Below are 22,227 nucleotides of genomic sequence, written 5' to 3' on the forward strand. Positions count from 1 at the left end.
TCGAAAAAAGCCATGCAGTGGTGTGTGATTTTACATGGTTCCATTAAATTATATACCACATAATGCCAAATTCAAACAAGCAATTAAAAAGCAAAAAAAAAACAAGTTATTTAACTTTTTTAAAACGAATTTGCGACTTACTAAATTGTCAGAGTAACACTGGATGAAAATTCTTGGAGCAGTAGATGTAACAGATCCTGTGCTTCAAGAGTAATTTCTATATGCACTATGGGGGAAAAGGTTTTGAATCTAGAGGCTTCTCACTTGGAGATGAGGGCACCAACCAGTTGAACTAACAACTGTTGGTGGGTGAGAGCTTTATTTCGGTTTGACAATGTGCTTGGATCCTTGCGTGAATTGCTCATCAAAATTCAAATCAGATGAAGGGATTAATTCCACTGCTGGCACCCATCTTTGACCAGTTTTTTATGGCAAGGATGGGCCAAAATCATTCCAAGTACGATACTTTAAAACCAACAATGGGCAAAAAGTGTGCGAGGAGATGAGATCAAAGTGCCAGCAAACAACACGACTTCAGGTCAGGGCTTCACATGATTCAACCGGTGTTTTTGGTTGGTTTTTTTGCCTTTACACCTAATAGATCATCAAAATGGACACATGCCCTTCCCAAATGTTGTCATCCATGCCCATCAGACAGATGCTCGGCTGATTCGCCCAACTTTTGTTGGTGTTAAGTCCATGCTGGAGTTCTTCTTCACCTTTTGCCGAGCTGAGAACCTTTCATCTTCCAAAGCACCTCAGAAGGATTCGAGAACTCTGCTGCCTCTGCTGCGGTAAGGCCTTACAACTGTCTACAAAATAATAAAGATAACAAGTCTTTGTAGGTTGAGCTCTCTTATATTTCTCAACATTTTACAGTCTCAGTTCAGGACTGCAAAATTCCGCGCACTTGTAGGAAATATTAAAATAAAGGAATCTTCTGTTCGCATAATTTACTTTTGAAAGAACAGCAATGCTCATTACCTATTGGTAGGCAAAAATTTGCATCTGAACAGCTGTCCTTTTAGCGTTCTAAAATTTGTAGTGTAAGCATTTCAGTTTATGAATCTGCTAGCAAGTATAAATGGCTTCTAACACACTTAATCTTGTTTCAATTTCTCAGAGGGTATTAAAAGTTTGCATGGGTCTGTTCTGAGGAGAATCATGCTGAAAATGGATCCATGTAAAGCAATAAAATTAGCATATGGAATTTGAATGCATCCATGACAGTACTTTTTCTAACTTGATGCAGATATTTCTCAGAATGAAGGCCTAAAAAGTATCAATCAGAAGCATCATATAGTTTTCGATTGAAAAATATGGTCAAGTCTGTTGCTTTAGGACTCTATATTACTATTTCTTGCGTTGCATTTATTATGTCCAAGATTATAGTTTCATTCCTCCTCTACAAAAGATGGGCACGGAAGCATAGGATCATGGAAGACACTTTGTCAGGTTACTTTCTACTATAAGAAAACTACTATAATTTTATCCACAGGAATTTGCATATGAAGCAGAACACTGATGTGTGGTAACAGGTGGAAAGATGGTCATGTTCCGGTCTCCAACAACACGGTCTCTTACTTCAAAGGCTTTTATGAAGAAGACCATGAGATTATCAAACAAGGACATCATTGGTTCAGGTGGCTATGGTACTGTTTACAGATTAATAATAGATGATAACAGTGCTTTTGCTGTGAAGAAATTGAACAAAGGAAATACAGATAGAGATCACGGATTCGAAAGAGAGCTGAATGCAATGGGTGACATAAAGCACAGGAACATTGTCACTCTTCATGGATATTACATTGCACCGCAGTTTAATCTTCTAATATATGAACTGATGCCAAATGGAAGTTTGGATGTATTGCTTCATGGTAATAGAGTCTAGAACCTTTTTTCAAAACTGTCACGTTTTCAGTACTCTTATTCGGCTTCTCACAAAGACCTTGATACAGGCAAATCAGGTAAAGACAAACCTCTGGATTGGCCTTCAAGGTGCAAAATAGCACTAGGTGCAGCACGGGGTTTATCATATCTACATCATGATTGTATTCCACATATAATCCACAGGGACATAAAGTCAAGCAACATTCTGCTGGATCAGAACATGGAGGCAAGGGTATCCGATTTTGGATTGGCCACATTAATGGAACCAGATAAGAGTCATGTTACAACAATTGCTGCAGGGACTTTTGGATATTTAGCTCCCGGTATTATGCTGTGCCAGAGAAACTATAAGTTATTAAGTAATACATTCTCTTCTACTTCTCTACATGGGTCATAATGAATGAGTGTACTGTTTGAATTGTGTTCAACAGAGTACTTTGATTCGGGAAGAGCAACAACAAAAGGAGATGTTTACAGCTTTGGTGTTGTCTTGCTTGAACTTCTAACAGGGAAAAGACCAACAGATGAAACGTTTATTGAAGAAGGCACAAAGCTGGTGACATGGGTAACAACACTTCCACCCATAAATACAAGTCCTAAAAACACAAGCTCCATAAAGCTGAGTTCATATAAGTGTCATTTGTCAAGTTTTTTCCAATGTAGCTATAAATTTTCTATGGCTTTTTTGTAGAATAAATTTCTTAATTTCTTTCTAGATGAAATAAACCAGCAGAGTATATTAACCATAACAATAATTGTGGAATCTCATCCTAACTATCTGAGACCAGATTTATATTTCTTTTTCCCACCAATCATTTCTTTAAGCGTGACATCCTGTACTAGAGTTAGTTTTTCCAAAATTTTGAATCGGAGTTTTTTACTCACATCATGATAGGCCGCCTCCTTGCTGAACCTTCCTACATGTATTCAAGCCAAGCAAATGCTTTTATTATTTGGTCTCTTTCAATGAACACGTTGCGTGGATTGATATGGTTGCATCACTGATCCAGTTCAAAAGTTTATATATTATTGAATGTACTGAAACTGTAAAAGCCTACCAATTATATTCAACATATTCCTTAATATAGATCAAGCAAGGTCATGGCTCATCTACCTTTAGTTGTTACAACGGTCAGATTTTTCATCAAAATGTCAAAATATATTTTGCCGGATATCATATCTAGAAAAAGATGCAAGGTTGCCTTCAAGGTATGTGGACATTGGACATTTCAAGTTTGAGTTTCTTGAGGTGCTGGAAATGTGGACATTGGACACTTTAAATCGACAAAACATGACATATTAACTTTGGAATGCCAACTTTTTACATTTCTTTGTAAAAGTTGTCAAGCGTTAATATAACAATTAGCTTTCATAAAAAAGAATCATGTATCACATGCCACATATTTACAAAGGTATCCAACTTTAAGTATAAAGTGGATTTGTCTGACTTATTATTCATCATATGCTACATATTTACAAAGGCACATATGTAATTCAAATATGTCCACATGTCCAATGTCATGACAGTTTCCAGGTTATTCTTTTGAATGCTAGACAACAGAACATCCTGTCAAGTTGTCTACTTATTTAAGCTTAGCAATGAGAAATTGTTCTAACTGCAACCTTGATTACCAAGGACCTCCGTGAATTCTGCAGCTTTCAAGATAGCAACTTATGCATATGCAGTGCCCCAAAATTCACATTTACATCTTGCTGATGCATCTCTTATTACTTTAAGTTGCTCTTTAATCTGCCTCTGATGACTTCTGATTTTGATGAAATGTATGGGGTAATAGGTGAAAGAAGTTGTCAAAGACAAGAGAGAAGAACATGCAATCGACAGTTCCCTGGTATGTTTTCCAATGGAAGAAGTCAAGAAAGTGTTCAACATTGCAGAAAAATGCCTAGAATCAGATCCCTCCAAGAGACCAACCATGGCTGCAGTTCTTAAAATGCTTGAGCAAATAAACCAAACAAATCTGTAGCTGGTCTCAATATACTCTAACCTTGGTCCATGTAACAAGCAGATTTCTTGAGGATTATGGAATGCCATTTTTTAATGTCTTATGTACCAATGAGAAAGATCTCATGTAAATCGTGCAGCAATGATTTTTGTAAATTCCTGCAAGAGACTGCTATATGAGACTAATTAAGAAACAAGAACTGACTGATATTAAACTTGTGATGATGCCCAAGAAGTACACTTTGAAGATGTATAAATAAGCTCACTCATCCTTCTAGAAGTACTTACTCTGCCAACTTGTTACATGTTTTGCCTCTTCAAGGAACCAGATTCAAATCCCAGAACAAGAGAAAAATATAAAAGAAAACAAGGGTCCTCATCTGAGGTGACTGAAGCTTTCTAAAGAAGTATGATGGGCCATTTTCTTAAGGAAAGGAGTATCCCTGCAATCGGGACTTTGTATACACAATAAAGGAAAGGAAAAGAAAAGCTGACATTTAACTAGTTAAATAACTAGGAAGAGAAAAACAGAATTTAAGAAGCCCTAAATGGATTAGGATATCTTCTCTAGCTGGATAAACTGTTACTATCTAAATATCCCTATTCTTACATTTTACAAGCAACATTTACATGTTATCATGCCATATTATTATGGTATAAACTCATCACATATTCCATAAGATATCTTGCATTCTATAGATGCAATATGCCCTCTATTTAACTTTGAGCACTTATTTTCTTTGATCACTTATTTTCTTTGATCAAGAAATCATAAGTGAGAAGTCTTTTAGACTATAATATGTACTCAGCCAGCTGTATTAAGTAGCTTTAAAGGCTATAATCTCGGTCTGTTGAATATAATTCAGACTTTAAAGGCCATGTACAATGAATAGGATTGAGAGAAACAAGATTAATGGAAGAGAATGCTGACAACAGAATAATGGAAAGACAATTAAAAGAACTGGAAAAGGAGAGCGGGGTAAAGTATTTAGGTTTATACTGCAGACAGGATAAAGTGTCATGGTCATGGTATTCCGTACCGATCTGAACTGACCGGTACATCTCGTACCATAACATACCGATGGAGAATTGATCCGGTTTAGACCGGATTTTTGAAAAATGATTTGAACTGGACTAAACTGGTCGGTTCAGTACGATATTAGCCCAAACCGTCCGATACCAGGCGGTTTGGCATGGTTCGGGGCCGTTTTGGTCTGATTCAGCCTGATTTTTTTTTTTTTTTTTTTTTGTGCTGTTAGGTAGGATTTTTTTGATTTTTTTTATTATCGATACGATATGGTACGGATCGGTATGATATGGTACCATACCAGCTGGCAACCAGCACAGATTTCGGTATGGAGTCCGTGAACTTGGGTCACAGTTATATACTGCAAATTTTGTTGGTTAGTTAAAAAAGAGAAATGACTGCTACCTTATTAAAGAAGTAACAAAACCCCACTTCTGAGTTATTACTGACAAAAAGAGAATCAGGGAGGCCTTTGGAGACTTGGTATCCATCTATCGCAATGTGACTATCACAGGGTATGGGTTGGGTCCATCTGAGTCTGATATATAAAGTAGCATGATAGCATGATAACAATCTATCTACTTTGTACTATCAAAAAAAAAAATCTATTTTGATGTTCACATTACCCTCTAATTCATTTGTGCATGATTGTTCTCTCTTCAATTGAAAAGAAGAATTTTGCTGTTCAACATCTATAATGTCAAAAACCACTTAGTTTATATTAGCTATTGGTATTTATATTTTGAGAAGTTGGAGTCTAGTCCATGGTCCTTTTTCAAAATCGATCTGTTGTTATATATTAAAAGTTCACCTACAAGCTAGGACTAAGGTTCTAAACTCTTCATCAGATTGATTTGATCCAAGGACACATTGAAGGAGCATTGTTGAAGGATATTTTCTTTATATTTTCAGAAATGCAGTGAGGATGCCACCTTTGGAGTCCAAATGTGAAACCTGCTCTAGGCCATGGGCCAAGGAGAGGAGTGCCAACCAACAGATCCTAGTGCCATTTTACTCTTAACATTTGCAGAGTTGACATAGAGTTCTAATTATGGGCTTGGCAATCATTCTCTTACTCCACATTCTTATAAACTTAAATAACATTCACCTCTTGCTAAATCATCCTCCTATGTCTCTTTACATTCTAGTCAATGTACACTCATATCAGTTCCAAAAGCAAATAGAATCTCTCTCTCTCTCTCTCTCTCTCTCTCTCTCTCTCTCTCTCTCTCATTCACTCACTCACGGACACATAAACATGCAAATGCATAGGACATATATGTGCAATAAAATTCTATCATTCCTATCAATTTCAAGCTTAATTTCCTAAGAAATTTAAATTGTGTTGTTGCATCTTTCTTATAATCAGTTTCAGAAGATATATATTCTTTGTTGTTATTTCTATCATACACAAACGATTGATACGATCATAATATGCATGTATATCCATTATCTTTCACTTATGATAACGATAATAAATCAATACTGCTATCTATTACTATACATAAAGAATTGTAACACTCTCCACTGCAGTTTTGTGTGTCTATAAAGGTTGTTAAAGTTTACCATCCGCTTTCTAGTTTGCAGTGATGGCCATTATTTATTACAGTATGTAATTTTGCGTTTACAAAGAATTGAAGTATAATTTATTCTGCAGCCTTCTACCAATAGATAGCCATCAATACTATTTTTTCCTCATAAACTCACAGTTACTGGATGGTATAAAGGTTTGGAACAGCATCTACATGTGATAAACAAAAAACTGATAGTTTGATAATATAATTGGACTTACTTGAATCTGGATTTAGCTGAAGACCTCTGTCAGCCCATTCACCACTGAGGTCTTTAAGGTGGGAGAAACAGGAGATTCTCCGAAAAAGGCATCATAAAGGGCCATGTTAACATTTGCTGATTCAATTTCAGCATCAACATTTGAAGGAAAGCCACCAGATGAGATGGAAATCTGCATAGATCAGGAGAGGCAGACAGAAACTCATATCTTGATGCATCCAAGTAGTTACTGTTCTAGCATCAATCATATTTTACATGTATTCTATCTCCATACCAGCATTTTGGATGGTACCACCCATGTCAAAAATATGAAAGTTCCTTGTTTTAGATCACGGCTTTGAAAGGTGCTGCGGAAAGTTAGTAGTGCAGATTCATCAACAGATGTAGGGTTCTTGATTCTGGGAGAGATAACATCATCTAAGGCATTCCAAAATGTCTTGCCATCAACATCTCTGACCAGCATAATATTTAGTGATTTCTCCAAGGGTGCTGTAAATTCGAGAACTCATTTCAGGATAGCAGTTATTGTCCAAGTGCTTGGAAAACTATTAAGTGATACCTTGTAAGATTAAGCTGAACAATGAGCAATCCCCTAAAACCTCAGTAGCCGGCTTTCCTTTCCAGGCATCCAATCTCTCTCTGATAGAAGGTTCAACATAAAATCCTGCAGCATACACCTTGACGCCAATAATTGCAAAGACCTTCTCTCTATAACCTGCAATTGAGAAAATCAAAGTTAGGAAAAATGATTTAAGAGACATAAGTATGGTAATATATCTAAGTTGATTTTGCAGTATTATCAACAGATAGAAGACTCAAAACATTGAAATGAATGATGAACCAAAACCGTAGTCATGACCACAGAATGATTATTTGGGCCATAGCTCTTTACTAGAGCATGGCGAACGCAATGCACGTGGCTGCAGAAGCATGGCATCTAGAGCTTCATGAATGCATCTCCCTGAGTTTGGATTATACATTAGAATTTGTTGATTTATGTAAAGTGGATATTTCCTCATGATATTAAACCTATTCCTCTTCTGGTAGAGGTTAAACTTACTTCCGTTTTAACAAACGTTTAGAGAGAGAACAGATGAAGAACACAATATAATGACATTTATTCTTTAAGGAGTATAACTACCATGTAGCATAATACAAAAACAGTCTGCTGGCCAGACAATGCAACAAGAATATAAGATCACCAGATAAAATAAGTAAGAATCAGTGTCATGGTTTATTATGTCAACCCCCAGGCGGCCCCTTTTGATCTCCCAAAAAAATGTTTATTTGGGCTGGTACTTGGAAAATAAAACCAACTTCTTAGAACCAACACAAGAACAGCATCACGAAGAGTAGATGTTTAAAAAAAAATAATAAAAAGGGGACTAATTCCAGCCCTAATTCTGGGTACTGATGCAGGCATAAATTTTCTTCACTGTAAAGTACAAATCAACCATATTCCTTGATCTACATTCACCAGCAAGCTAAAACTGATCGTTGAATTCAAGCAATTCTCCATAATTATCTAGAAATGAAACAAATGAGACACCGCCGCACCTGTGCCGAGTAAAACCAGTGAGCCCGAGCAGCCAGGAACTCTCAGCTCCCTTGGGAATTTTACATTGGTCCCAGTCTCCACTACATACTCCGAACTCCCAACTGCAGCCAAGAACACAATTCTCATCAAGTTGGCAACATTGCATTCAAATTTCCTCACTGAACTCGACTACGATGCATGAGTTGCCAGAATGTAGCCCAATTTCTTGTTTTTAACTTTTAGACATAGTCCGTTCCTATTTCCGAAACATCTATTTACGGCAATTAGACAAGTAACAGGTGGGTAGTGATCAAATCCCGCAAGAATTTTCGCAGACTTAATGAAGCTAAGGAACGAACAGATGGCGTCTGGGGAAAATGAGACAGCAAAAGACTACAAGGGAAGCGGGTGCAGTACAGACCTGATGCTTTGGGGATGAGAGGAGAGTGGAAACTATTGAGACGAGGGATTGTGGAGAAGGCTCGAAGGAGAGGACGCCTTTGGAGGACACAGAAGGGGGCGGCATTGGGTCGGCATCCGGAGATGAGCAAGGGCGGGCGAGGTGGATGTGAGACCGCTCCGAGCATGTCGAGGTGGGTAGTGATTTGCGGGCGAGCGATTTTGGCCTTTCGAGCTCTTGCTGATTGCGATCCCGTGGAGGAGAATTGGAGAAATGACCGGCAGCTGCTCGCAGGGAGGCTAGATTCCTTTTTCTTTTTCAATTCGTAAATGCTGAAAAAAATGGAGACCTGAAGATATTACCGTTTCGACGTTCCCTCGTGGCATCCCTTGGAGCCTCACGCTTATGATACAGGTTCACCCGAGAGCCCATATGTGATAAACTAGAAGAAATATTTGCAGGCGGCAAATTCTTCGTGCACCGCAGGCAGGTGGCGTAAAAAATTCGAGACAGAGTGCACCATTTTATCGGATTGATCTGCATAATGATTATTTTTTAATATATATTAAATATATTATAAATTAATTTTTTTATTTAAAAATTTTATATTATAAAAATATTTTTATTTTTTAATAAAATTATGATATTTTATAATCATAATATGACATCCTACATCTAGAAAGCCATAATTTTTGTCTACAAAATATCATAATATAATACAAAATATCATAATATTTACAGAATATTATAATTTTTTTAAAAAAATAAAAAAATTTATCATTTAAAATTTTCAAACAAAAAAATAAAATTGTAGGTATTAAATATGTATTGAAAAATGGTCGGACAAAAATGCCCCTTCTATATTATGATATCTTTGACCATATTATGACATCGTAGGCTATAATACGCTACAGGATTTATAATTTTTTTCAAAAGATGAAGGCATTTTTATCATACAAAATTTTTAAATAAAAAAATCGAGCTGTAGACATTAAATGCGTGTTGAAAAGCAATAATGACGTGGATCAATCGGACAAGACGGTATACTCCATATTGAATTTTTTATACTGCCCACAGTGCATAAAGAATTTCTCTATTGCAGCCTATGAGAAATTCTTTATGCATTGCGAGCGATGTAGAAAATCTAACATGGAGCGTGTTGCTTTGTCCGATTGGTTCACGTAGTTACCATTTTTTAATACATATTTAATACTTGCAGGTTGGTTTTTTCATTTAAAAATTTTATATAATGAAAATACCTCTGTTCTTTGAAAAAAAATTATGACATTCTATCGCATAATATAGTCCAGGATGTCATAATATGGCCTAAGATATCATAATATAAAAGGAATATTTTTGTCCAATCACTTTTCAATACGCATTTAATACCTGCAGATCAGCTTTTTTTCGTTTGAAAATTTTGAATGACGAAAATACTCTTATTTTTTAAAAAAAATTATGACATCTTGTATATATTATAACATCCGTGATCGAAAGGTATCATAATTTTTTCAAAAAATAAAAATATTTAAAAATAAAAAAAATTTTGTTATACAAAATTTTCAAACGAAAAAATCGAAGTACAGATATTAATTTTTTTAAAAAATAAAGATATTTTCATCATATAAAATTTTTAAATAAAAAAACTAACTTACAAATATTAAATATGTGATGAAAAATGATGACTATGTAAATTAATTGGATAAGATGATGCAGTTCATATCAGATTTTTTACATCACCTACAGTGCACAAAATATTTCGCTGCAGCCAATACAGTATTCCCCGGAGCCGTAAATATCCCTCCCTCCCAATCCTTCTCGGTTGGTAATTGGGCCCACGTCCATTGGACCACCATGGCCCATATCCTCCAAAACATGAAAAAAAAAAAAAAAGACTTCGTGAAATTTTGAATTGCACCGTTCCGGCGAGTGGAGCTAGCAATGCACGGAGAGCATGGGATCTTACTCCATGCCTCATTCATCACTTTCATTGAGTACTGCAAATCTGCAATAATCAATATGCTACATTCCATGCTATTATTGTAAATTTTTGGTGGCAAAGCTAGTACATGCAAATAATGGATTTTCTTTTTTTTTTTTGAAAAAAGATTATTACTTTCCAGCGACAATCGTACAGGCAAGCTCAGGAGATGCATGTTTAGATGTGGCTCGAGTATTCCAGGGAGTTTTTTTTTTTCCTAATCTAATACTCAAAAAGTAGAGTTCTATGCTCACCATTAAGGTATTCAAAAGTTATTCAACAAACATGACACAAAACTCAAAGTCTGCCATGTATTGCAACCATGCAACAGGGTTCAAAGTATCAGTGTGAACCTAAGTCATGCCTTGTGACCGTAAGTCAAGAGTGCCAATTCACGTTCAGCCAAACTTGCCTTTAGCATTAAGAGGTAAAACAGGAAAAGCCGATTTGCCTTTTTCTTTACCCAATGCCATGACTACGAATCATCCATGAAACCCACTGACTCCTTTTACTGTAATTTCGAATGTGGCCTTTCCTGCTACCAAGTGACAAGGAATGCTACGTGTGAGGGTCAAAAGTAGCTTCGCTAATTATGTACATGTTTTACGCATGTTTCTCCCAATGTTTTTTTATTGGACCTCATATGAATACCGAATTTGGAATTCAACACGTATCACTTTTGCATCAATCACAGAATACAGATTGTCTCCAAAGAAACCAACAACTGTCTTTTAGACCATGACTGCACTCCAGAGATGGAGTCCAAAAAATTGCATAAGAATCATGTGACATACAGGATGCCTCCATCCTATCAATTGAGATTGATACGCATCGACCCATCTTTTTGTGCCGGATGTACCCAGAGCCATCATTTTTGCCATTTCTTTGGGCTTCCAAGCATTTCATGGGGGCAATTTGCGAAGCTCTCAGGTGGAAGGAATCATGACCATATCGATGTGGCGCGTCGTAATGGCACTAGCTGGCAACAACATGGCTGTCTTTTCATATTTTCATCATTGCTCAACAAAATTAAAATAAAATAACACGAGGCTACGAGTTTCGAGATTATTGGACTCTAATCAACAATTTGTAGGACGGCATGCTTTTCAGCATGGACCAGACATGCACCACGGAATCAAAAAAGCAAGCACCAATTATAGCAAGCAACAGCAACAGAAAAAAAAAAAAAAAGGAAAAAAAATTATTCAAAACAAAAGAAAGATCGAAACAATGCGCTTGGCTCTCTCCATACTTCACGTCGCTCTCTTTTTCTTAGTAAAATCACACGTTCTCTTTCCCAAAGATAAAAACATCGCTATCTCCTGTTCAAGGACAAATCCAAGTATTTTGAACCTAAGGCTTAACCTAACTAATATGGATCGGCACCAAAGACAACAATTTATTTCATTCATGAGTTGGAGTTCTTGATGCCTCTAATACAATTTACTTATTGGAACATCAATGTGACATATACAGCAAGGATATGAAGACGAAAATGTCATAAGTTTCAAGATTATTTTCATTTTTCATAAGGTTCATTATCATTGTTCACTAGGAACATCAATGTGACATATACTGTTTGGATATGAATTTTTATAATTTTCAAGATTATTTTCACATTTTCATAAGTTTAATATATCATATTGTTCGAACATCTATGTGATACACACTATTAGGATATGAAAATGAAAATTTACACACAGGATGATATACAAGGATAGTTGAGTTTAATTTACACAACAAAACATCCAATAAAACATACATTAAGTAATTGCCAATGGCAAAGGCATTGTGGAGCCTCTAGATCCTGTTCTAGCTTATAGTAGTCAGCTCATTTTATTCCTTGGATCGCAGATTGCTCAAAACTTGATTCTCTTGTTTTCAAGAGTAAACCTTTGCACAAATTGCAGGCATATGTGCTGCCATATGTCACCAAACATTTAGAAGATTCCTCCTTACTATGCTGGGTCAATTTCCTCCTCACCAAACACTTAGAAGGTTCCTTCTTACCAAGCATATGTGCATGCACTATGAGACTTTCAAGTTATATACACCAAGCAGCTAAAGCAAATTTGGCTCAGCTGCTTTGAACCGTTCTCCGGATAGGAAAGAGTTCATAGTTTTTCGCATATTTAAAAAAACAGGGAGAGAAAATCTTATAGGTACTTGGATGCCTGCAGATTTATTGATCATTTTAAAAGGAAATCAATAAGTGAATTTAATTCTTTTCCCTTTTTCTTTTTTTTTTTGTGGTTAGAAAGAAAACAAGTAGATGATTTTTCCAGTTATCAGTGATATTGCACAAAATTATGGTTTAAATGACACATTTCTTGTCATTTCACCCATTTGGAATTGCACTAGGGACTTCACCCACCTTGTTGATTATATTTCTGAATAAGTGCAAAACAAGTGGCGTATGCTGGATCGGCTTTCCATATAATGGTTTAATTTTATTCAATGTCCTAGCTACAATGCCAGCTATCCTCAATCTTTCTTCCTTTAATAGACTAGCCGACAGTTTTGGCCTTCGCTGGTTACTGTACAAAGGGAACGTTTGAAGATGACTGCTTTATTCTACCAAAAAGAAAAAAAGATGATTATTTTAAATCCCTTATCGTACAACATCTTCCTAGTTTCTTTTTTCAAATTAATGACATTCATTTGGACAAGTACCTAAACCACACCATGCCCTTTTCAAGACATAATCTCATTATCACGCTGATAATTTAATCTCTTTCGAACTTCTTTTGTTTTAATTTGATAATCTTTTTCAAAATCATCAGTTTAATCTTGACTCCAGCGACACCTACTGAATGGCCTTTTGAACCTATGAATTCGCAAACAAGCTATTCAACAAATACTCTACACCGTCCTGGAGCATTTTAATTGGTTAGTTCATTATTTTTGTTGTTGTTGCTGTTGTTAAAGCTGAGGGAGATGCGAAGTGAGAGAAAGTAGGGGGGAGTGTTTGAGATGCGCATGTGTTCCATAACGGGGTCTTGGGGAGGTGCGGTGGTAGGTCTCATTTGGAATGTGGAAGCACTATTAGCCCTCTCAGTTCTTCGAAATCTTAAAGCAGCCTCAAGCTGCACCATCTAATATATGATTCATTTGGAAGGTGGGAGCACTATTAGCCCTCTCAGTTCTTAGAACTCTTAAAGTAGCCTCAAGCTGCACCATCTAATATATGATTCATTTGGAAGGTGGAAGCACTATTAGCCCTCTCAGTTCTTAGAAATCTTGAAGTAGCTAGCCTCAAGCTGCACCATCTAACATATGATTTTTCCACCTAGCTCGGTTGGGAGATAGAGATCGGACTATCCATATCCTCCCTCAATTTCACATCAAAGTGATCTGTATCTCTTCGACCAAACCCTAAATAACCTTCATTGAGGAGGGATCCTTGTGACTCCCGTTCCTTGGAGCTCAGGCATCTTTCATGTGATCCACCCACTAGTTCAATACCATTTATCACAGCCATAATTTCTTTTGGGTTGTCGAGGAAAACTCACTGAGAATAGAAAATCTCCTGTCACACCTAGTACATGACCTGTTCTAGATTGATAAACCCGTCAGGAATATCTAATATTTTACCTTCAACTACTTCTGGTGCCGGGCGTTAGCCTTTATGGTTCATTGAACTCCATTTGCCACCCGTTCTAACCTTATCTATTAATAAATGTCAGCTTTCGGAGTCAGCAAAGGCAGACGCAAATGAGTGGTATGATATATCTTTGCGAGACTCTGTTCAATCGCTAGCTCTGAAGAGTAATCCAGTAGGACAACGAGGAAGGAATATCATATTCTTTTGTGCGAACGGAGCCCATGGCATCGTGATCTCCAATTCTGACCTTTTGTCCTCACCCCGAGTAATTTCAACAGGTACTCGCGTCTTTTACCCAAAAAGAAAACGAGTACTTGCGTCAACGCGAATCTTCCTGGAAAACCCTCCTTAACGTCCAACACTAATTTATTCGTTCCACGCACCCTGGTACTCGGTATTCGGCACTCCGAATTCCGTGATCGAGGGGCATCAACCACTCCACGTGAAGACACGGAAACGACCACGTCGTGAGCTGCCTAGCTGCCACGTAGCCTACCGTCAATAGGCCCCAAGCATCCCCACCTTGCCCTGATGGTCCCTATTCCAAAAGACGGGTCCGTCCGGATCGGCTCGGTCCGTTTCCGGGTCAAACCGGTAACCTCATCTGATCAGCCGGCTCTCGCCCATCCTATTCCATCCCCTTCCGCGTTGTTCACGTGCATGGGACGCAATCCTTGACCACACCACCGCCCCCCCCCCCCCACCCCCCCCCCCCACGACGACGTCTGGATCACCGCCAAAGAGACCCGCCCACAGAAGAAAGCCAAGACGATTAGACGGACGTTGGAAAAATGTTTAAGAAAAGATGATTTGATCCTTTGAACATTTTCCTTTTGTCTTATTATAATTGTCTATGGTAAACTCCCACAATAAAAAGAAAGAAAAGAATGCAGTTTTGTCCCATCCCACCCTCCAAAAATTAACAAGAGGCGAAAGAACAAAATTAGCATACATGATAGATCCCATTTTTTCTCAACAAAACAAAAGAATAATGTTAAAAAAGAAAAAAAAAAGAAATCAAGAAACACGGAATTGGCGACGGCATCTGCGACTCTTAGGTGGCGAGGAAATTGGAATTGGCCGGCTTGGCGTTGCCGTTGCCGTTGCCGGTGGTATTATTGGCACTGGTGTTGTTGTTGCTGTTTGCCTGGTGACCACCTCCAATGATGGACGTGATGGCGGCCGCGAGGGCTGCCGTGAAGTTGGGGTCTGCCGTTATTGCTGCGGTTGCCGCGTTCACTGTATCGGCCAGTGAGGTGGCTGACGGTGTCTTAGGGTGATGGAATTGAGCTCCTTCCATGTCGGCCGACATCTGAAGGCCAGAGAATTTTGTTTGGTTGGAGAGCGTCTGCCCGAAGACCTGCGGCAAAGAGAGTGGCTGCGGTGGGCCGCCGAAGCTCGGAGGGCCGTTCTGGAAGGGGACTTGGAATGGAGCTGGTGGCCTTTGGAATTGGAGAGGATTAGGAGTGTGGGTGAGATCCAAAGTGACGGTCGGGAATGGAGCAGATGCTGATATGGTCGCCATGCTTGAGGAGCAAGGAAGTATCGTTCTCGCTAGGAAGCCAGAGTTCATCAGTCCATCGGTGCTTGACATGGATCCAGAGAGGAGCATCGAAGCGGCGGCTGAAGTGGTCGATGCCATCGCCATGGCAGCTGGTGGGAGTGGATGGTTGTGACTCCCCTCGTAGGTTGTAATCAAGATGGAGCGATCCTCGGCACACCTTTGGACCTATTGGTATATATTGCCAAGTTATAGATTATTAGTTGGATTGTTACTTTTGACTAATCTATGATTAATAGGATTAAATTGATCCTGGGAGATGAACATTACCTGCTTGCGGACGGGGCATCCGGTTGCCATGGTGCACCGGTAGTAAGCGCGGGGGCATGGGTTTCCTTTGGCCATCTTCTGTCCATACTTCCTCCATTGGCATCCATCAGTGATCTATAATACAATTAGAGCATTATCTAATTAGTCTCAATGTTAATTATTATGGTTATCCACAATTAACTTCATTTATGTGTCGAAGTTTGTCTTGTGATATCTTACCATAGGTGCTTCGGATCGTGCCCGGACCGATACACGGGCTTTCCTCATGGTGGTTTCTTGGGTCTGTTCTGCACTTTTGGAGGGGGCTAATTTGGGTGCTTTGTTAGGATTCCAGCCTTCAGACGACGGGTCAGGGCTGTCCTCCCTGTTAGACCTCTCATCGTTAATTGGAACTATCTCCTTGTTCATGTTGTTCTTGTGCAGGCGGTAGTCCATTGATCCAGCTTCAACATTGTTCGTAGGCGATGAGGAGAGATGCCGGCTTCCACCTTCAGTGGAGGACTGGGAAGGCTCATCGGTGTTTGAGGCTGGACCGAGGTCTATGAACTGCCTCGGCACGATCTTTCCATCGGTCTTCTCATCCACAGCCTGAATCATAGATCTCTAAATCACTTTATATACTGCAATTGCTTTGACCTAGATGAGATAAATCAGGATAATTCTATCGCTAATTACCTCATGGCCTTGTGGGCTTCCATTCTTTTGGTTGCGCTGTTGCATTAGAGCAACGACATGCATCTGGAGGGCGTTGTAGTTGGTGGTCACCTGGTTCAGCATCCCTCTCAGCCTCTGGTTCTCTTCATTCATCCTTGCCAGCTCGGCTTGCATCGCCGCTAACTGGATCGAAACAAACAGACAATTCAATTCAGTGAACAGTACTCATCACCACCATGCATAGAAACAAAATAGATTCAATCAAATATGTGTAACAGTGCATTTATTCATTCATCCTCTAAATATATGACCAACCTCGCCCTCGCCTTCTTTATCATCCTCAGGAGGCGACAACCCTTCATCCACCGTCGACTGATCGCTGCCCGTATTAGCAGTCCGAAGGTTCAAACCGGTCTGCAGATATCACAATTCAATTCATTTAGCACATTTATCAGATCAAACCCAATACAAAGATGAAAGAAAACAAACCATGACACCGGATTACTAACGTTGATGGTTAGATCTTCCTTCTTGATACTAGAACTGGGCACCTTGAGGTCGAGATCGGGCTCCTCTCGGCTCCTCTTCTTCTTCTCATCAGAGAAGAAATCCATCTCATCCACCCGCTTCTCGCCGGCCGGCACCACCGGGAATTCGATGGCGGTCGGGAAGTGGTCACCCGATTCCATAGAATGCCTGCGTTTGAGCCCAACGAGGAACGACCTGCTCGCCAGGAAACCGACCGACTCCGAGGAGGTGTCCCAACTCAATCCTCCTCCACCACCTTTGTCCATCAATCTATGATTGATTTGTGATTATGGTAATTGCGAGAGAAGAATTGCGAGGGAGAGGGAGAGGAGAGGGTGTGGGGCGGGGGGGGGGTGTTGAGGGGTGGTAGGAAGTCTGAAGTCTTTTACAGGTGAGATGGGGATGGCAATAAAAAGAGGTGGAGGGGTGGGGAGGGACGAAGACTTGGGGGAGATGGAGTGACGTGAGGTGGTGCGTCAGCGGGGACAGCTGGATGAATTAGGGAGGGGTGGCCACACACGGCATGAAGACGGCTGGCTACTTGTTGAGCTAAAAATGAGACGAGACAAGAGAGAGAAAGGGATGGAAGAATAGAGAAAGGTTGGTTCCGTGGAGTTTCGGGTGGGGAGGAAGAAAGGGCAAAAAAGAAAAAAAGGAAAAGAGAAAACAAAAAAAGAAAAAGAAAAGAAAGGGGGTTGGGGGAGGGGAGGGAGTCAAACCGCGATCTGACCGCTTCAAAAAATCCACCGCCTCTGATTGGGCCGGCGCGTTCCACGTGAGAGAACTCGTCAACAACTTTGACTGGACCCATCTCTGTGAGAGCGGGAGAGGGAGGTGAGCGGACCGGGGGAGGAGGGGGGGGTGAGACGGCGGGGCCCAGAGGATTGACCAGCGGGGCGGGAGCGTCGCGGTGGAGGCCACGTGCGACGGAGAGGTGGGATCGGGAGCGGGAGGTGCGGCGGTGCGGGGACTCCGTGTGGCGCCATTTGCTAATTTACAGCACGTTCGCTTTCTTGACTCATTCGGGCTCAGAGAAGATTTGGAGTGAAAGAGAGCGGATCTGGATCAGTTTATTCCGTTTGGACCTGACGGTTGGAGGCTGGGAGTGCGGGATGCAGGGGAGGGTGTTCCGGCGTCGTGATCAGCTATTTGACAATTTGAGCCATGCATTTACTCGATGATGGTCGAGCCACATCGATCTGTCCCTATTGATGCGGGAATTTACTTGGACCATAAGCTTTGCGCTCTTGGTGGGCTACTGCTCTTAGAATACACCCTCCTTTTCCATCTCAACCGGAATATTGGTCCAATTTAAGATCTTGGCTATGCAAACAAATTAGCATTTGAAATTAAGAACAACCAAATAATATTCTTTTTTTTTTTTAAATATTTTTGGTTCACATGTATAATCTTAGAATTGCACCCAACTCTACACATAGTCTTGGAAAGAGGCTGCATGCATGGGCAATTATTATCGTATTCTTTTTGGTAATTAAGTTGAGAAGTTGCATATAGGGCACTTTTGCCCGCCTATTGTTGATACAAGGCCCTATGATGATCCAATGTTTTGTCCAACTTTAGTAGTAGCTCCATCAGCCTCAAAATTACATGCACCATCCTATATAGTGATTTGAATGGTGATTTATTGAAGGCACCGGCTTATTAATTTGGTAATGTCTTTGGTAATTGGACCAAGTGATCTGGGATTGAATATCATCTTCACCAGGATTTGGGGGATTAGGGATACCTATATGAGGGCTATTCTCTGTTGTGTAATTCATTGCCCACAATCCCTTCGACTAGAAAGAAAAAAGCAATATATTTGTAATAATTTTTAACTTGTAAAGTACATAAGCATAATCTAACTCATGAACTTTTTTAAGCAGGCAAGTGGTACAACTTGATTGAGCTAAACCTTACGTTGGTAATTAGCCTGATATTTTAAGCTACAAGAAGAAATATTTATCCCCAAGGAGCCAGTAGTTCTATGTCCATTGGTTGGCTAATATTTTTTTTTTCTTTAAAAAAAAAAAGGTGGATGGTTGGCTATAAATATTATTATACAATTTATTCTTTTTGATAAATATATAGAGAAAAGTCAACCCAATTAATATTTTATTATACAAACTGTTGAATTTGCTCTTGTATTCAGACTCTACATGTTGCATCAACATGTATGAATGATTAAAATATTTGTTTAAATTAAAGATAATGAAGAATATCTAAGTGCAAAGAACATGAAAAAAGTTGGGCGGCAAGGAAATTAAGGAATACATAAACTTTGTCACCAATTATATTACTAGAATTGCAAAAGAAAACCTAATTAATTAGTCTTGTATCACATGAATGCTTTGTATACCAAGGTTTTTGATTAGCATGTGTAAGAGAGAGAGGAATACAAGATGGAGGAGGATGCCATTTGCATATCCTAGCACATCGATGTTTATCTCATAATCGGATATGACAACTTAAGGATAAGCTTGCTAATTTAGTGACACTTTCGCAATACCGTGGAATATGCCCAGGTTCTCTACACTTCTGCCAGAAACAAGCTCTTGGAAGATTGTATTTGCATTCACGGGCTAACTCTGTGTTTAAGAGATGCACCAAAATCTTAATCTTGTTTTGTTCTATCATGCGTAGTCAATAGCTAGATTCCAACAATTTTAACAACTTCAAAACAAAATCTCACTCTACTACAAAACAAAGCAATAATTAGGTCGAATTTTAAAATGAACTCTAAATATTTTGCTTGAATTCAATAATCATCCTTTTATTTTTGTAGTATTTAGTTATATTAATCCCACCTAATGGGTGGTTCTTGCAAAGATGTGGGTCAAATCAATGTCAGGTTTGTTTTTACTAGTTTTCCTTCTTGAGGAAAACATTTGAAATATTCCTTTTTCACCAACGGTTTCTTGACAAATATTGCATTGCTTTGAGAAATACCTTTCTCACTCGGTTTAGAGTTTTCCACGGGAACATTTTTGATAAACAAACGAATTTGTTCCCCCATTAAAAGTAAACAAGACTAGGAACAAGCGAATTAGCTAGCAGCTTCCTCAATATCCCTCTAAAACCACCACAAGCTAGTGCCTCGTGTTTCCTGCAGTTTTTCTCTAGTTTTCATGCGTTTTCCACGTGCTTGGCTGCACACAAGTTTAAAAATATAAATTAAAAAAAAAAAAAAAAGAAATCGCATGCCAATTTTGTTTCCCTAAACTGGCCAATATTTATTCCCAAACGGTTCCCCATGGCACACTTGTTTTCTTTATCTCCTCCTATGGTTCTTGTAAACATTTTGTGGCAGCTTATCATACATAAAATTATGATGTGTTGGTGATTGGGACCAGCAAACCTCTCAGAGGTTGACAACCGATAAGGATTTCTAATACCAGCCGCGTATAACCGAGGGTCTCAAAAGTCAGCTACGCCAACTCATTTTAACTCGACAATATTTATTTATTTTTGACAATATTTATTGGGATCCCATCTCACCCAACACCCCCCCTCCTTCAATTCTATATGGTATTCAACGATGTTTACCGAAGCATATGAAACCGGACATGGTACGGTTGGAAAGTCTTGAGAGGTGGGATTTGAAATGGAGGATAACCCCTGGAATATGGTATTCCCCCAATTGGTGGATCTGGTCATCATGTGGTCATCATTTACCATAGACTTGTTTATCTCCTGAATTGATGCAATTAACTTGTCTTGTCAGGAGAGATGACATGATGTTGAATATAATCTAATTGGTTTCATACTCTGAAAAATTTCTATCAGATGGCTTGTAACGGGATGTAAGACTTCCGTATGGTCTTCTGGATTCTACTCATCAGTGAGCAAATTAATTAAGCAACATGTTTTACTAAGCAAACTAATTATTGGTCATTTGTGCTGGACCAATGGCTTGAGTGATATTAAATTATATCCTTGGACGGGTTTTCTGGGTTGCGATGGCAATGCTTTGTCAGAAGTGGAAGATTAATCTACTTTGAAAACAAATTACGCTGCAGAAGAAATAAGCATCAATATGGGATTTTTTTTCAAGACTGTCTTTTCTTTTCCACCATTTTCATAAGAAGTCACTGTCAACGCAATAGTCTGAGGGAGATTAGGATGGTAATTAGGCGTTTTCCAGAGGGGAGGAAAGATGCTTAATTACATAGCAAGCAAGTGTTATTGATTGCCAAGTTTTATATAGAGAATTTATAAAAAATTAATGATGTTTATCACGATGAAATATGATAGTGTAGTCCTTGATTCAAGTGTTAATGGATTTTAAAAATATATATATGTTTAGAGTATGAGGTCAGGGTGGGGATTATAGTCTAATTTTTGTTCCATCTAACAAAATTGAGTAAATTGACTCTGCAAAAGAAATTGCAATCCAATAAATTTTCATGGATTTTGTAATCAGTTAGATCAGGATACCCATTTCAGTCTTAGCGAGATTTGTAGTAATATATTATGGCTAAAGTGATGCTGCATCAATTTTACATTTACAGGAGATCATTCACGATCTTTAAAGATAGAGAATGACGACTTGCACAATCTCCTTCAAGTCAGCAGTTATTGCCAACTCTCTATTTTTTTTTTTTTTCAGATTTTTGATTTTACAAATTTCTTCAAATTTCACATAAATATATATTATGATTTTTTTGGGCCGTTATTCATTAACAAAATCATACTTTTTTTAATCTTGCAGTTATTTTCATATTTAAAATAGTGCAGAGCATTATCTATTGCTCACATGAGATGATTAAAGATGGTTGGCTATGACCCTATCTGAGTGAAAATTTTTCATAAAAATTGTCAAATACACTGAATTTTTTTTGTCCACTTCCCTTCGGTCTTAAGAAATTGAAAATTCTAAAGCAACATACATATGTATTGATTGATTGATAGAATTGCCGGAATACTTATAGAAGCAACAGTTGAAAAAGATGGAGTTACGTCATGACGAGGATGTGGGCTATCAAAATAGAGATAGAGATAAAATATTTTGAAACTTGGTC

At 38.7% G+C, this 22,227-nt stretch overlaps 3 protein-coding genes across 9 annotated transcripts; 1 reads left to right on the plus strand and 2 right to left on the minus strand.

The window, feature by feature from the left end:
* Positions 1 to 505: 505 nt before the first annotated feature.
* LOC105041019 (fatty-acid-binding protein 3, chloroplastic) lies at positions 506 to 8,955 on the minus strand. 7 transcript variants are annotated; one of them, XR_012139941.1, is made up of 7 exons: positions 8,630 to 8,955; positions 8,229 to 8,330; positions 7,231 to 7,386; positions 6,946 to 7,160; positions 6,673 to 6,843; positions 985 to 1,032; positions 506 to 808 (listed from the first exon to the last, which is right to left on the minus strand). XR_012139941.1 is itself a non-coding variant. In XM_010917805.4 (6 exons), the coding sequence occupies exons 1-5, from the start codon at positions 8,793 to 8,795 to the stop codon at positions 6,685 to 6,687; spliced, it is 798 nt and encodes a 265-aa protein (XP_010916107.1). In that variant the 5' UTR covers positions 8,796 to 8,954; the 3' UTR covers positions 506 to 808; positions 6,673 to 6,684. The 7 variants fall into 7 exon arrangements, 5 of the variants coding, with proteins under 5 accessions (XP_010916107.1, XP_010916104.1, XP_073110438.1 ...); XR_012139940.1 differs by lacking the exon at positions 985 to 1,032 and adding an exon at positions 2,776 to 2,891 and having other exon boundaries at positions 8,630 to 8,954; XM_010917805.4 differs by lacking the exon at positions 985 to 1,032 and having other exon boundaries at positions 8,630 to 8,954.
* Positions 631 to 3,875, plus strand: LOC105041018 (receptor-like serine/threonine-protein kinase At1g78530). Its single transcript, XM_019849394.3, has 6 exons — positions 631 to 794; positions 1,253 to 1,455; positions 1,539 to 1,877; positions 1,959 to 2,213; positions 2,322 to 2,455; positions 3,687 to 3,875. The coding sequence occupies exons 2-6, from the start codon at positions 1,320 to 1,322 to the stop codon at positions 3,873 to 3,875; spliced, it is 1,053 nt and encodes a 350-aa protein (XP_019704953.1). The 5' UTR covers positions 631 to 794; positions 1,253 to 1,319.
* Positions 8,956 to 15,002: 6,047 nt separating the features above from the next.
* LOC105041017 (probable WRKY transcription factor 31) lies at positions 15,003 to 17,565 on the minus strand. The gene is made up of 6 exons (XM_010917801.4): positions 17,188 to 17,565; positions 16,994 to 17,092; positions 16,700 to 16,861; positions 16,244 to 16,612; positions 16,025 to 16,138; positions 15,003 to 15,922 (listed from the first exon to the last, which is right to left on the minus strand). Exons 1-6 carry the CDS (start codon positions 17,470 to 17,472, stop codon positions 15,248 to 15,250), a joined length of 1,704 nt encoding a protein of 567 aa, XP_010916103.2. The 5' UTR covers positions 17,473 to 17,565; the 3' UTR covers positions 15,003 to 15,247.
* Between the last annotated feature and the right edge of the window lie 4,662 nt (positions 17,566 to 22,227).

Source organism: Elaeis guineensis, chromosome 3 (assembly GCF_000442705.2).
Source record: "Elaeis guineensis isolate ETL-2024a chromosome 3, EG11, whole genome shotgun sequence".
NCBI lineage: Eukaryota > Viridiplantae > Streptophyta > Magnoliopsida > Arecales > Arecaceae > Elaeis > Elaeis guineensis.

Coding starts and splice junctions, on each gene's coding strand:
- LOC105041018 (XM_019849394.3), top strand. CDS start 1,320: ATGGTCAAGTCTGTTGCTTTAGGACTCTATATTACTATTTCTTGCGTT. Junction 2,214..2,321: donor TTTTGGATATTTAGCTCCCG/GTATTATGCTGT, acceptor TGTGTTCAACAG/AGTACTTTGATTCGGGAAGA. Junction 2,456..3,686: donor GCACAAAGCTGGTGACATGG/GTAACAACACTT, acceptor ATGGGGTAATAG/GTGAAAGAAGTTGTCAAAGA.
- LOC105041019 (XM_010917805.4), bottom strand. CDS start 8,795: ATGCTCGGAGCGGTCTCACATCCACCTCGCCCGCCCTTGCTCATCTCC. Junction 7,387..8,228: donor ACTGGTTTTACTCGGCACAG/GTGCGGCGGTGT, acceptor TCTCAATTGCAG/GTTATAGAGAGAAGGTCTTT. Junction 6,844..6,945: donor TGGTACCATCCAAAATGCTG/GTATGGAGATAG, acceptor TGATCTATGCAG/ATTTCCATCTCATCTGGTGG.
- LOC105041017 (XM_010917801.4), bottom strand. CDS start 17,472: ATGGACAAAGGTGGTGGAGGAGGATTGAGTTGGGACACCTCCTCGGAG. Junction 17,093..17,187: donor AGGAAGATCTAACCATCAAC/GTTAGTAATCCG, acceptor TGATATCTGCAG/ACCGGTTTGAACCTTCGGAC. Junction 16,862..16,993: donor ATAAAGAAGGCGAGGGCGAG/GTTGGTCATATA, acceptor GTTTCGATCCAG/TTAGCGGCGATGCAAGCCGA.